At 34.5% G+C, this 15,465-nt stretch overlaps 1 protein-coding gene across 2 annotated transcripts; it reads right to left on the reverse strand.

Annotated features, from left to right (window-relative positions):
- LOC107632158 (heat stress transcription factor A-4c) lies at positions 1,198-4,081 on the reverse strand. 2 transcript variants are annotated; one of them, XR_001618685.2, is made up of 3 exons: positions 2,995-4,081; positions 1,807-2,867; positions 1,198-1,623 (listed from the first exon to the last, which is right to left on the reverse strand). XR_001618685.2 is itself a non-coding variant. In XM_016335833.2 (2 exons), exons 1-2 carry the CDS (start codon positions 3,208-3,210, stop codon positions 1,872-1,874), a joined length of 1,212 nt encoding a protein of 403 aa, XP_016191319.1. In that variant the 5' UTR covers positions 3,211-4,081; the 3' UTR covers positions 1,691-1,871. The 2 variants fall into 2 exon arrangements, 1 of the variants encoding a protein (XP_016191319.1); XM_016335833.2 differs by lacking the exon at positions 1,198-1,623 and having other exon boundaries at positions 1,691-2,867.

The following is a 15,465-nucleotide window of genomic DNA, read 5'->3' on the forward strand; positions in this document are numbered from 1 at the left end:
TGAGCAAGAATTTAAGAATCTTGAGTAAGAATGCATTATATGGATAATTATGAATGTAATTGCATCTTATTTTCTTTTGCATCAACAAATGAGATGGTACACTTTGTTCTCGAGTTTTCAAAGAACCAAATCAAGTTATAAATAAGTTATGAATAAGGTGAGGACCATGAAAGAATCCCTTCTCCCTTATGTTTGGTCCATCTTCACATGGTTGACCAGGACCATATAAGAATCACTTTTCTGTTTCCATCCTCAAAACTTAACATGAATTTCCATCTACGCCCTCTGCACAATTTTAATTATTACCATTTCTGTGCCAACTATGCCCATTGTTCATCAAGTTAGAGCTCTTGTGTGGTTCTATCTGCCACCTGCCATCTAAATATTCAGGGGATAAATAAAGTATGTAACCTAACATAGCTTACTAACACTGTATACTGATGCAGTGACAACATTACAATCAGGAAACTGATGGGCACAACAATGCTAAATTTGATAACTATACCTAGAGCCTGTATCATCCTCTTCTTTTGTGAAGCATTTATGCCACATCTACACAATGCCAAATTAGTTAATTGGTCCCAAGTAACACTAAAGATCAAAACAATTCTAAATAAAAGTCAACTTGGTGGTTATTGGGATAACTATCTAACAAAGCAAAAAGCAATGAAGTTTACCTAACTTGCTAGGGGGCTCATAAATAGGTCCATCGACTTTAATCTTGTTGCAAGTGGTCTTTACTAAGCAAAACTAATATATACTCCCATTTACATCTTTGGCATTCAATCATTCTATAGATACTCGTAAATGTTGATAACAGAACTAGCCACATTGATACAACCATAAACACATCCTGAATTTCTTTGATAAGAACTACCACAGTACAAGGCATGCATGCAAACCAATAACTAGCATTTAAAACAAACAACAAATATTATGCCAAAAAAGAGGTCATCAAATATGTTCCTACTGGCTATACTCACCCTTATATCGTGCAACTTAAAACTTAGTCCTGACATCCAGTTTCGTTATGGCTGAGCAAACTGGTTTTTCCCATTTCACCCCTCTCGCCCATTTTCTTTTATTCATTATTTTGTTAAGGCCATTTTCTTTTGGTCTACTACTCTATGCTACTTAAAATAGAGCAAATAAGTTTGATAATATCCATGATGTAGTCTAGCTCCATGACCTCCTCGATACTCCAAATAAGTTTCAATAACAAGGTTGACATACATAATGTGCTAAGCAACACACAAAGAAGTTAAATAAACCAAAAACTCATTCATCCACCCCATTGAGGGACGATCGGCATATGGTTGATTTTCACTTCATCAATTGAATGATTTGGATGCTATTCTATCTTGAATTCATACATTTCACCTCAAGATTATTGGATGAAGAAAATCAAGGAACAAGTATTCAAACTATACCATGCAAGTTTCAAGTACTCTCTTATATATAGAAAAACAACATCCTCTTTCAACTCTAGTTTCTAAACCAGTGTAGCCATGCACTACTGGTGTTTTGCGATTTCGAATTGATCGCTAAACTTCAATGGCAAGGTGATTTCCATCAATATAAGAGACATTAGTGGAAGAATGTGGTTATTGTGCAATGTGGCACCTGCATGATGCAGTCCACAATTTAAAACCTTGAATCAAATCTTCCAGTAAATGCAGGTTTTGGCATAGAAGAGGGAAAAGATAACAGAGAGCAGTATAATTAACTAACAACAATGGAGGATACAAACATTTATTCCACCCGAAGCATGGAATATGTAACTACTGCACAGAAAACCACGCATACCTAGTTTTATTACATCTGATTCCGAGGCATCACAATCTAGAAGAAATAATCAATTTCAATTGTCACTATGTTTTTTCTGCTTGACTAACATGACCTATTTGTTCTGGAAGATTACTTGTATTTCGCATGTTCCACCAAAATTTTCCTGGGTCACTAGGTTTTCCTTCACCCTTGCTAGTATCATGATACTTTCTTTCTGATTGTACTTCCTGTGCTTCTGATGAACCAGGATTCTCTGTCAAGAATTGTTCCCAAAATACATCATTAACACCAGCCACCACAGGGGTTGTGCCGGCAGGTTGTTCTTTTGATGCGGAAGCAGGCTCGGAAACAGGAGCAGAAGCAGGCTCAGAGTTCATGTCAATTCCAGATGACTTAGGCAGAACTTCAACATCTAGTAGGGGACAAGATATAGACAGACTATCAGCACAACTTGTAGATTCATCAAAATCCAAGCTTGAATGAATGTGAATGGTCGCGTCAGAAATATCATTTGAAATGGTTTCCCAAAATACCATGGATGACTCGAGCTGATCCAACTGCTCTGTGATTATTGTCAAAACGGAGGAGTCCTGTGAATTTTCTGTGGGTAACATTTGTTCGGTCTCAGTTGTATCTTCAATGTTAGTTTCATCACTAAGATAGCCATTTCTTGGTAACCTTCGTTTTCTATCTGTGGTTTCTAGCAATGCCAATTGATTCAAGTCAATTCCAGGTTTCTGCAGTACACTGGAAACAGAAGAGATCATCTTCTGATGCTTCTGCTCCATCTTCTCCACACGGTCTTTCGAGCAGTGTATTCGAATCTCATATTCTTGCCACTCTTGTTCATGTCTCTGTAGCTCCATAAGAAGCTGTTCTTTTTCACGGTTAAGCCTCTCTATTTCATCCTGTAAACTCATCCTTTCTGATTCTGTCAGTGGAGCTTGCGCCTGAAGATTCTGTAAAGAATGACTATGAACCGGTTTTCGTCTGTGGATATTCTTCATGCGATGTGGTTGACCTCTTACAAAATCATCATTTGCGAATTCCCATTGTTCAGGGTCAACCTTCTTAAAACCCTGTCCAAATAAATAGTAGTGACTAGAGAATCAATTTTAGCAATCAAAATTCAAAAAAGCAGAATGTGGAAATAAATGCAAACAGAGATTATCATAAACAACATCCCTCAGATTCAAATTAACTTACATAAGTGTTCAGCTGCCTGATAAAGCTTGAGAAGTTATTGTGCTTGAAGAATCTAGGCAGCAAATCCCTAGCGAAATCCGGAGGATTCCACACAATGAAACTTCTATTAGAGGCACTCCAAGAAACAATGGGATCAGTGGAAGGATCATCCACCATCTCATAAGTCTTTGCCAGAAAAGGTGGCAGGGAATTGGAACTGCTCTGAGCTTCATCCATCACTCAAATCCCAATCTCCTCAGTCACAAATCTCACCCTCTACCTAATTCAAAACTCCAAAACCAATTAACTCCTTCCAAAAACTTCAAACCAAGCCAATCATCAATCCGCTCATGAATTACAAGGCAATGACAGAATATAAAAGATATAACAAAATTTCCTTCTAAAAACCTGCGAAAGACAAAACCCAATAAAGCGAAACTAGAGCCTAATTAATCACAACCAACAACTTCTAAGAATCCCCATTAATCTATTTACAGATAAGAACCATGCTCAAAACTTTAAATTTCAGCAACAGCGCCATGATCCACTATGTCATCAAAATCACAAAGCAAAACAAGCTTTCAGCTTTTTCCTTTGTAAACTTCAAAATACCCAAAAAGAGCCAAGTGTTTTTCTTTTTTACCACAAAAAGATCAAACAAATCTTACACCATCATACAACGTTGAATTCCCCCAAAAGAGTGAGAAAAAAGAAAAAAATAAAAAAATTCTTTTCTTTTTTACTCGACGTGCAAATCAGGGGAAGCTTGCAGGGAAAGTAACAATAATTCACAAATCAAATCCAACTGAAAATTAAAAAAGCGAAAATGAAATAAAATAAAGAAAAGATCGAGGTTTTATGAGTCCGAAGCTTTGCTAAGAGAGAAGAAAAAAACAAGAAAGAAAGAAGGTGATAAGATGCAGAAAGAACGAAAGAAGGTCCTTCACGCTTCGCAGAGGCTTCCAATTTCTTCTTCTCTGTTGAACCGCGTTGGTTCAGAGTATTTCCTCGATAACCCTTTTCTTTTTTCTTTTTCTTTTTCTTTCCGGTGAATGGACGGTCAACGAATGCAAATTACGTGTTCTAGAATTGTTTGACTTTTGAGCACACCTCAAATTCTTAGGGCGAGTTTCGCATCTTCATCTAATCAATGTGATATGAATATGATATGATATCATATAATTAATAACTAAATAAATAAATAGTAAAAGGTTAAATTAGTCTTATGAATAGTTCCATTTCGAATAAATAGTCAAATTAGTCCATCATTCATTTTTCAAATTAGTTTTTGAACAATTTTTTTAATTAAATTTATTTTTTTAAAAATTTAAATTAGTCATATTAGTCTTTCTGTTATTTCCATTACTAAAGACATCAGAATTTATTGATATGATACATTAAGTAACATCACAATACACACTTAATAGTCCTAATTGACTATTAATATGATTAGTCTATAAAATTAGATCACATCAATTTCAAATTGAGAGATTCTAATGCCTCAAATTTTCTCCTCAATTAGGTTTTAATTTGATTTAATTTTATAAATTTATTATGTTAAAAGTTAATTAAAACTCCTATGCGTGTGTTATAGTGTCACTTAATGTGTTATATTCGCAAATTTTGACACCCTCAACAAAGGAAGTGATGTAAGGACTAATATTACTAATTTAAAATTTTTAAAAGATAAATTTGATTAAAAATATCTTTCGAGAACTAATTTGAAAAATATGTGATCTTTGAATGACTAATTTGACCATTTACTCAATAAATAAATTATATACTTTATATGTCCAGAAATTATTTTTAACATAGAGATAAAATTGGTGTTTTGATTGAATATTGATATTTCAAGTGTATTACAATATTATGGATGTGCAGAAAATGTATTCAATTGATGACATGTGTCCAACACACATAATTTTTTACTTATAAAAAAATTCATCCACCTATAATTATACTAAATAATTTTATTTTCAACAAAAATACCAATATTTTTCTATATAAAAAGAATTAGCCCTATATATCACACAAGTTTTTTAAAAAATTGAGGGTTAAGTACGATTTTGGTCCCTAAGGTAGGAGCTGAAAATTTTTTTTGTCTCCGGCCTTTTTTACGCTACAAAATGGTCCCAAATGTTTCAGTTTTTTTTTAAATTGTCTTTAAGACAAAAATGCCCTTCCCCCTTCTTCTCCAAAATGCAGAAATAGAAGCAGGCAGAAGCAGAATGCAGAAACAGAAGCAGCATGCAAAAGCAAAAAGCAGAAGCAGTGAAACAATAACAACAACTAGAAGAATAACACCAAGAACAATAATGGATAATGAAATCAGAACAACAACAAAAGTAAAACCAGAAGCTGAAGCAAAAACAGAAACAGAAGCAGAAGCAAAAGCATCAGCGACGAGGAGCATCGACGACCGAGCGAGGAGGAGCAGCAGAAACGGCGCGCGAGTAGCAGCAGCGGCGCTAAACGCGGTCTCCTTCTCCCTTCCGATCTCTTTCTTCTCCCTTGCTCTCTGTCTCCCCCCTCTTCATCCATGTGTGTGGCGGTTTCCCCTTCTGTTCTCTCAATCAGAGGCGGCGGTACGGCGGCGCAACGGCGCAGCCTTCCCTTCCCCCTTCTTCCCTCCCCTCGATTCTCTTTCTTTCCCCCCTCTCCCATTCTCTTTCTTCCCCCTTTGTCGTTTACTTTCTTTCCTTTTTATTTTATTTTATAATTTTTTTAGTTAGGAGTATTTGGTAATAAAAATAAAAAATTTGGTAAAAAGGACAATTTTAAAACAAATTAAAATCTTTGGGACTATTTTGTAGTGAAAAAAGGTCGGAGACGAAAAAAATTTTTAGCCCTTACCTTAGAAACCAAAATCGTACTTAACCCAAAAGTTAATAAAAATTAATTCTATATAAGTTTATATTCTTTTGAATTATTATTTTTTTCCTGCACAAATTAATTTGATTTATAATTGAAAAAGTAGTACATTCTAATTCTAACAAAAAATATTGTTATTGTTCTTTTTTAATATCACATCCTATTATAGAAAGAGTGATATTATATGTACAAGTTTTTTTAGTAACTAAGTTAACTTATTAACAATAAAATATACTCTCAAAATAACACGTGTATATACGCGCTCCACTAGCGCCTAATTAGAGTGTGTATTGCATTTTCTGCACTTTCTACAACACACAAATTTTAAAGTATAGCACACAATTTTTCGAAATATAGCACACTAAATTTTGCACATAACACAAACTTATCGACAGCCCACAAATTTTTTGCATATAGCATACAAGTTTTTGAAACGTAGCACGCAAATTTTCAAAGTATAACACACAAAATTGTGCACAAACTTATCGATATAGTTAGGGGTGTTCATGTTTCAATTTTTCACAAAGAAACTTATTTTAAATCAATTTAAAATGTAGTGCGCTAGTTGATACAGAACGTAACTCAGAGTGAGAGGGAAAATCAAAGAAAGGGAGTCCCCTGCCTCAATTTGATTTCCTGATACAACAGTTAAGGGAATCACTCTACCTCTCCTGTTTACACCCAAAATTTTTAAAGAAACTCAAAAATTTTCATTCATCAAAATTAAAGAAAAAGTAACTACCAGATTTTAGAGGGTTTTTATACCTCGTAAGTTTATAACCCTAATTCATAAGTTTATTAGAATAAAAAAATGGGTCAAATCATAATTGGGCCTAAAACAAACAAAACAACAAAAATAAAATAAACATAAAATAAATTCAAAGAAAGTGATGTATTTTTAATTCATCTTGACTAATGAGAGTTTTCAATGCATCTTGTAAATAGTAAGACGTCTGACTTTTGATAATCATTAATCATTGTCTTACCCAATTTTTGATGCATCTCCTGAACAAATTATTTAGCCATGTTTGTAAATTCTTCTTTTATTCTTTTAGTTGTTGCTCTTGTAATTGAACCAATTGGCACATGACAGTTCTCAATTTGTACTACAGGACTCGTATCATTCCCTCCCTCCTGAAAAAAATTCGTTCTCGAATCTGCATCTAAATCAAAAGGAGATAGGTCAGAGATATTAAAAGTAGCTGATACATTATACTCACCTAGAATGTCAATCTTGTAAGCATTGTTATTGATCTTTTCGAGCACCTGAAATTGACCATCACCCGTAGGGTCTAAATTGGATTTTATTTGAGTAGGAAACCTCTCCTTTCTCAAATGAATCCATACCCAGTCACCAAGTTCAAAGACAAGTTGTATTCGACCTTTATTCACCCGTTGAGCTGTCAACTTGTTTTTCTTTTCAAGCAACTCACGTGCTTTCAAGTGCATTGCTTTAACTTTTTCAGCTTTACCTTCTGCATCCAAGCTAACAAAATGGGTCAAATCATAATGGGGTCTAAAACAAACAAAACAACAAAAATAAAATAAACATAAAATAAATTCTAAGAAAGTGATGTATTTTTAATTTATCTTGACTAATGAGAGTTTTCAATACATCTTGTAAGTAGTAAGACGTTTGACTTTTGATAATTGTTAATCATTATCTTGTCCAATTCTTGATGTATCTCCTGAATAAATTATTTAGCCATGTTTGCAAAATCTTCTTTTATTCTCTTAGTTGTTACTTTTATAATTAAACCAATTGGCATATGACAGTTCTCAATTTGTCCCACAGGACTCGTATCACCAGTTTAAACCAATTCATACAAATAAAACTAATTTAAACTAGTTTATATGCTAAAATTAATTTTTAACATAAAAAATCAGATTTAACCTCTCTCCCCTCTCTCCTCCCATCTTTCTCTCTCCACCTCTCTCCTCCCTCTTTCGCTCTTTCTCAACCTCTCTTCTTCTTTTTTTCTATCATCATTTATCTTTTTTTTTTAGTTTTTTTTTTTTATCTTTATTTTTTTCTCTTTGATACAAAAATTTCTTGTTTATTATCCTCCTTCTTATAAAATCTTTCATTCTAATATGATCATGGATTGATCAAACTGAAATTATACATTTATGATGAGTACACTATGATACAAGACTTTTAATCATTTATACTAAAGAAATTGGTTAAACTTATTTTTTTGAACACCCCTATATATAGTATATAAATTTTTGCTAGCACACAAATTTACTGTAAATATATTTTGTTAGTTGGGTGAGTCAATGTTCTATGTATGTAGTCCTATAAAAATTTTTGTGTTGCACATCAAAATTTATGTATTATGCACCAAAATTTTTATGTTGTACATCAAAATTTATGTACTGTGCGTATTTCAATATTTGGGTTCAATGTTTTGGGCATATGGTCCTTCAAAAATTTGTGTTGTATACTAAAATTTGTGTGTTATACACTAAAAATTTGTGTTCTGCATCAAAATTTTTGTTCTCTAATCTTCTAAATATTTATAGAAAAATAAGATAAAGATGATGAGTATCATGATAATGAAAATAAAAGAGGATGATAAGAAAAAAAAAATAAAAACTAAATACTACCACGACAACGACAGTGATTATAGCGACGATGACATTGAAAAAAAAAAAGAAAAAAAAAAACATAAGAAAAAAAGGAGGAGGAGAAGGAGAAGGAGAATGAGAGAGAGTGTGTGGCGCGTGACTAAATGACATCATTATTTTAAACTTTACCATAAATAACATTTAGAAGTCATTTTGCACCTTTTTTTTTCTCTTATTACCTCAAATGCAATATTTTAAATATGAAAAAGTTTAATTAAAATTTTAAATTTATTCTCAATTTCTCATACATTATACATTATGAGTTTCTTCCCTTAATGAAATCTAAACTCTTTATCAAAATAAGTGAAACAAAATAAGTGTGTATTTGTTAAGAAAAACAATTTCCACTTCTCAGCATAAAATGTAGTTATTGCTTTCTGTTTCTTTTTCGTATTTAATTAGCTGCGCTTTACAATTAGTTCATCAGTTATTATTTTGATTTACGTGGTTATCATTCTCTGCGATGGCACCATCAATTTTTGGATTAGATATGATGAAGATTTCTCTCTATTTCGTGGCTTGAGTTGATCTGATCCTATCAAGTTTGGTGTTTGAAATGACGTGAAGAACAAGTAAGTATCGTATTTTATTTATTTTTATTATTTCTTTGAATTGATTTAATCATAAGGCAGATGAATTATTTGTTTAAGGAATCAAAAATAAATTTTTGTGCATGTAATGTAATTAAAGTAAACTAGAAGCAACTGTGGATTTGCTTAACCTTGAACAGAAAGCAATACATGAAAATATTGTGAATTGAGTTAGTGGTTAGAGCACAAGATCAGATAATAAAAGAAGAGGAATGCTAGGGGTCAGTAACTTTTGTAATTTGTAGCCATCAAATAGCCATCAATAATGGTTTTAATGGTGTGAGATTGGTGTGAGATTTTATCCAATGACTCACTTTTTTTTGTTGGTTACATGCTGGCCAAAATTTAACAAAGTTGCTGACTCCTTAGACTTTTCCATAAAAGAATTCCTTGAGCATTAATGCAACCCATTACTGTAGTGATGAGTTTTTAATAAGTGTAGATTTAATAAGTGTTTTAATTAGATTAGATTATATACATACACTTGATTATTGTGGACTTACCTGATTTACTCTGAACATAATTAATAATTCGGTTATTAGTGTCTCAGACCTCAGTCATTAATACCTGATCTTTATGGTAGTAATAATAGTTAGATGAGTCAATAATATGATGCCCAGTCCCAACTCAATCTTATGACACGGGCGACATGCTGTTTCGAAGTTGACATTATTAAACATGCAACATTATGTTATGTTCCAGCTAGCTGCTCATCACTCTAATGTTGGGCTTGAAATTACTATTTTGTAGATCTGCTTTCGTGGTCCTACAACATCTTCTTGTCTGTTGTCTTGTACCATTACTCAGACATAGTGCATGCATAATTGGCACTGTTAATGGACTCTTATTTTTATCTATAAATTTACTCATAGATAAATAAAATTTATTTTTTATATGATTTTTCTTAAAATTTTTTATGACATACAAAACTATTTTTTCTAAATAACGAAAGATGTTTAAAATAAAGGTCGATTTCTGTTTCGAACTTTTATATATACTTTTTAGATAGTAAATTAAATGCATAAGTCATTTTTCAAATATAAAATTATTTGCAATTTATATAAAATAATATTTTTTTATTTTTGCCAAACTTTTAAATTTTTTTAAATTTTTTTTGTCACTTATATATTTCAAAGTTAATTTTATAAACCTTATATACATTTGGACATATGTTTTTTGTTGTCTATATGGACATATAAGACTATCTTGTTAATTTACCTTTTCTTTAATTTGAAAATAATTAATTTACTCATCAAAAGAAAATCTTAATGATGCCAACAGGTCGAATCTTTTAAAGCCAAAACTAAAAAGGTCGGTCTCAAAAGTCTAACTACATGAGTCTTTTAGTCGTGGTAAAGATAGTACACGAGCTAATTAAGTTGGGTTGGTCTAATAGTTAGTTCATTAGTTTATTTAAGTGTTGGAGATTTGAATTTCATCTTGTGTATACAGTAATTTATTGGCCAGCGACAAATCCTTAAATAGAGTTCGTACCGCGACGAATTAGTTCTTGACTTGTTGGATCAGACTGAAAAATACCGTGAGAAACTAAAAAATAGACTGGATGTAGGTTGCATTGCACAAGATAACTGAACCAGAATACATGCTTATGTCATTCTTCTTCTCTTACTCTAAGATTTGTTTTCTATTATTTATGAGACAAAACGAAATTGTCTCATAAAGTTTCCGCTGCACAGTTTAAACAGACTCTAAGTAAAAGTTTGCAAGTAAAGGCTTAGATCATTAAAGTAAAAGAAGGCCATAGATTCAATCCCCTTCTCTAAGCCTTCTATAACCTTCAATTGGTAATCAAAGCCAAGGTCTCAAGAATCAAGTTTTACCGCTTGGAGCAAAGGTTCAATGGCAAACAACTTGGACACAACCACAGTTGCCTACACTCTAACAGAAGGCCAGCCAAATAACATGCCTCCCTTCTTCAACGGGAAGAACTATGCCTACTGAAAAGAGATGATGCGGATCTTCATCCAATCCATTGATTACAATATATGAAAGATTGTTGTAAGCGACCCCAAGATTCCAACAAAGACAAGTGCTGATGGAGTGGTGACTCCAAAAGAAAAAACTGAATGGAACGATGATGATGACAAGAAGAAAGTGGAGTTGAATGTTAAAGCTGTCAACCTATTTCACTGTGCTATCAGCTTTGAAGAGTACCGAAAGGTGTCTAGATGCAAGACAGCCAAAGAAATCTGGAAAAAACTCCAGGTTACACACGAAGGCACTAAACAGGTCAAAGAAACAAGGATTGATATGCTGTGAAAAGAATACGAGATGTTTAACATGAAGGATGGAGAAAGTATTGATGAAGTATTTGAGAGATTCTCAATCATAATCAACAACCTATATCATGTGTTGAGGGAAATGTGTTGATGAATAATGTGTTGAGGGAAGCCAATATCATGAAGAGTGTCTCTAAGGAGACCCCACTTAAGCCTATCATAAGCTTTTTCTAAATCGATCTTGATGGCCGTCTAACCCTTTACCCCTTTCTTATTCTTCATGGAATTAATAATATTATCAGAAGTCTACCTCCCCGGAACAAAACTAGATTGAGTCGGCTTAATTAACATTTTCATGCAACTCCGAATCCTTCTAGCCAGAACCTTAGTAATAACTTTGTAGGACACATTGGAAAGACTTATAGAGCGCATCTGTTTATGGGAAGATACTTGATCAGCTTTCGAAATCAGAGTAATGAGCATTTCATTAATGCTGGTCACCGCGTGCGAATCCTGGAAGACTTCCTCAACCAAATGGCAAAGATCCACACCAATAGTATCCCATTTATCCTGATAGAAGATAGCTTGAATACCATCGATCCCGGAGCTTTTAGCCCCCCATACTAAACAAAGCATCTTTAATTCCAATAGGATTAAAGCTCCTTCCAATCAGATCACAATCTTCATCTGACAAGGCAGGAAAGGAACCTTTTAAGACGAAAGGAGCATTAGGTTGATCATCAGTATACAAATTGATATAAAAGATAGTGATCATCCTTTCAAGAGACTTTTGGTCAGACACCCAAGCCCTGTCTTCCTCCTGCAAAGAGACAGTTTTATTCCTTCTTCTTCTTGCTATAGTTGTTCCATTAAAATACTTGGTATTACAGTCTTCGAATTCAATCCAATTACATCTTGATTTTTGAAACCATAGAAGTTCTTCTTGCACTAAAATATCCTCATACTCAGCCTAAAGATCCTTCTGGAGTTTCTCTAAAAAACGGTTATTTCCTCCGCTCAGATTATTATTGATGCCATGAAGCCTTCTCAGGATCTTTGTTTTCTTTTTTTAGTATTCCCATAGACATTGGTGTTCCAATGTTTTAGAGATAGTTGAAACTCTTTCACACAATCATCCTAAAAGTTTCTAAAATTCCAGTTAGAAGAAACCAGTCTCTCAAAATCTGGATGCATGAGCCAAGAAGCCAAGAATCTAAAGGGTCTGCGTCTTCTATTAGGCACAACTGGAGTTGAAAGCTGAAGGCACAAAGGGGAATGGTCAGACTTGAGGGGAGATAAATGCTTGACACAAGCATCCAAAAAGGTCACATACCAGTTAATGTTACAGAGACCTTTATCAAGTCTTTTCATTAAGATGCCTTTTTTTCACGTAAAGGGAGAGCCTGAGTAACACAAGTCAATAAGGCCACACTTCTGAAAGCAAGATTTAAACTCCATACAGGCATAATGTTGATTCCATCCTGCACCCCCTCTCCTTTCAAAATCCTGGAGCAAGGCATTGAAATCCCTAATCATATGCCAAGGTAAATTAATGGAGTTACTCAAGGTTTTTAGATTATTCCAAAGAGCTTTCCGAATCAAACGCTGGGGACTCCCATAAATAACAGTGAGCAATCAAGGCATAGAGTGTTTATGTTTCACTTTTAAATGAATAAGCTGAGAATTCTGAAGAATGTCATCCACTTTCTAAAAATTCGAGTTCCAGAGGCACCAGATGCTACCAGAGTGGCCTCTAGCCTCTTCAATACAACACTTATCAAAGCTCATTCTATCTCTAACAATTTTTTGATGGTTCCCACTGATGTGGGTTTCGAGTAAACGACGAAATGAGCCTCATAATCTCTCCTAATATCTCTGATAAGGGTGGCAAAGGCTTTACCCCCTCCCCACTCCACGGCAATTCCAAACAATGATATTTATGGTAAACATCACGAGAAGGGAGATCAAACAGACCCAGCAACCTTATCCCAAGTTCTGAGAACTAGGCTTACCTGTCAAAGGGATTCGAACCGAAGGGATAACCTTCATTCCTCCTTTTCCTGAATTTGATTCCCCCGTTGTGCTACTTGAAGTTAGATAAGGAGGGACCTCCTTAACTCCTTTATCGATCACCACCACCACCACTTTACTGGGACAGGGGTTGCTGAGACATGAAGGTATTAACAACCACATGATTTTCGAGCACATTAGGAAGTTTTTTGGAGATTTCGTAAGCCTCAATTTGTTGGCGATTTATTTCTCTCATGCTCTCCAGCATCACCATCTTTATAACTTGTGTATTAGGGTTCCTTGAGGCAAAGGTCTTGGCTTGGGAAGATTCAGCTATGCTGCTTGCATTCACAGGAATATTTTCTTGATATTTTTGTTTGGTCTTGAATCCTTTTTTTGGGGAGGATGGGCCCAATACGAATGCCCGAATTTTCTCTTGGCCCTTGTGGGTTTTTGCCCGCTTCTGGCCTCAGCACCTTTTTTTGGACAATATTCCCTAGGAAAGGAAAGTTTTGGGCCTGCAAGGAGCCTGGCCCAGTTTGCATGGCTATTATAGTAGTAATGTTTGTGTCATTGGGATGAACCTCCACAACATTATTAGCATGACTGAAATCAGATTGCGAAACTCTCGCCTCATTATCTACTCTCATTTCATCATCTTTTACTGTCAGGATATTAAATCTTGATCCACCTTCCATCGAAGATTTAGATCCATTTTTGGAAACATTTCCATTATTGGAATTGTCATTCGTATTATTCACCCTTTTATTTCCCAGTGAGATTTTCTCTTGCTTTCTTCTAATTTGATTTCTCACCATCATCCAAGGTCCAAAATCCGGAGGATCTTGATTAGCCCGCTGAATCTGCTGATTTCCTTTATTGCCCTAATTCTTGTGTTGACTCTAATTAATGTCCACGTCCTGATTGACTGCTTTCCCTTTTGAATCGTCAAGATCTGCCACTCCTGGTTGGACATTCTCGCCGGCAACCACTTCAAGGCATTGGTCTGATTTGTGTCCATATTTCCCCACTCGAAACAAATAAGGTGAAGACATTCATATTCAATGTAGAGTATACCCCATGACCGAGATTCTAGGCACCAATTTTTTAGATAGATCTATCTTAACACATGTCCTCACAAACCTTCCTCTGGAATGAATAGAGGTTGCACAATCAACTTTTAGCATGCTTTCGATGGTTGATCCAACCCTCCACAGAAATTTATGATTGTATAGCTCAACAGGAAGATTAGGAATACGGATCCATGCTGCTATCTTCGTTACTGTGTTCTCATTTGATAGGAAAAAGGGTCTCCAACGTTGAACGATAAGATAATGTCTAGCTACCATCCAAGGACCTCCGAGAAGAGCATGATTATAATCCTCCTCTTCTGAAAAATGAACAAGAAAGTAATTGTGATCCATATCAATAACATGAATCTTACCTTTTTTTATCCAATCTCTACTGAGTCGTTGTTCCATAAATCCAAGATGCACCTTTTTTCCAAGAACTTTAACAATAAGAGCCGCTTTCCATGGTTTGCACCATTCATGAAATTCGTCCTTTGAGACCGGAATGACAGGGCAAGTATCAAAGGGTTTATCTTCTTTGGAGGACTCACCCTCCTCTGTATACCACCTATCTTTAGCATAAGGTTCTTCATCCTCAATATAGATCTCCTAGAGACATCAGCAGTGTATTCTTATAGGATACATTTGTCCTAGAGTCTAGATTATCGGCCTCCAGCATACGTTCCTCGTTGATCTCACTTCTTTGGTTCAGATCGAGTTCCGTCCAATCTTTCACTTTTTTGGTATTTCGCTGTACTAAGTCGTACTCTTGAGTCGAAATCCTAGCTGAGCTTTCTAGAGATATTTTTTTCTTGGCTCTTGGATTGATCACTAATATTAATTTAGAGAACTTTTTAAGAGAAAAAGTTGGGAAAAGGATGAATGCGATAGGGTTGACAGATACAGGTGGGAATTAATGGTGACAAGACACAATGACGAGAGAACCCCAAGGAAGGAGTAGAGACGATTTAGATTAAGATCGATAGATGGTCATGGAGAAACTGAAAGAGGTTTCTTCTTCTTTACCAAAGAGAAGAGACGGAAAAGAAAATAGGAGATTAAGAACACTAGAATTTAAAA

The sequence above is a fragment of the Arachis ipaensis genome, chromosome B03, assembly GCF_000816755.2.
Source record: "Arachis ipaensis cultivar K30076 chromosome B03, Araip1.1, whole genome shotgun sequence".
NCBI classification, from domain to species: Eukaryota; Viridiplantae; Streptophyta; class Magnoliopsida; order Fabales; family Fabaceae; genus Arachis; species Arachis ipaensis.

Excerpts from the sequence above, each read along its gene's own strand:
- LOC107632158 (XM_016335833.2), bottom strand. The coding sequence starts at position 3,210 with ATGGATGAAGCTCAGAGCAGTTCCAATTCCCTGCCACCTTTTCTGGCA. Across the intron at positions 2,868-2,994 it reads TCAGGCAGCTGAACACTTAT|GGTTTTAAGAAGGTTGACCC; the intron begins GTAAGTTAATTT and ends TTATTTGGACAG.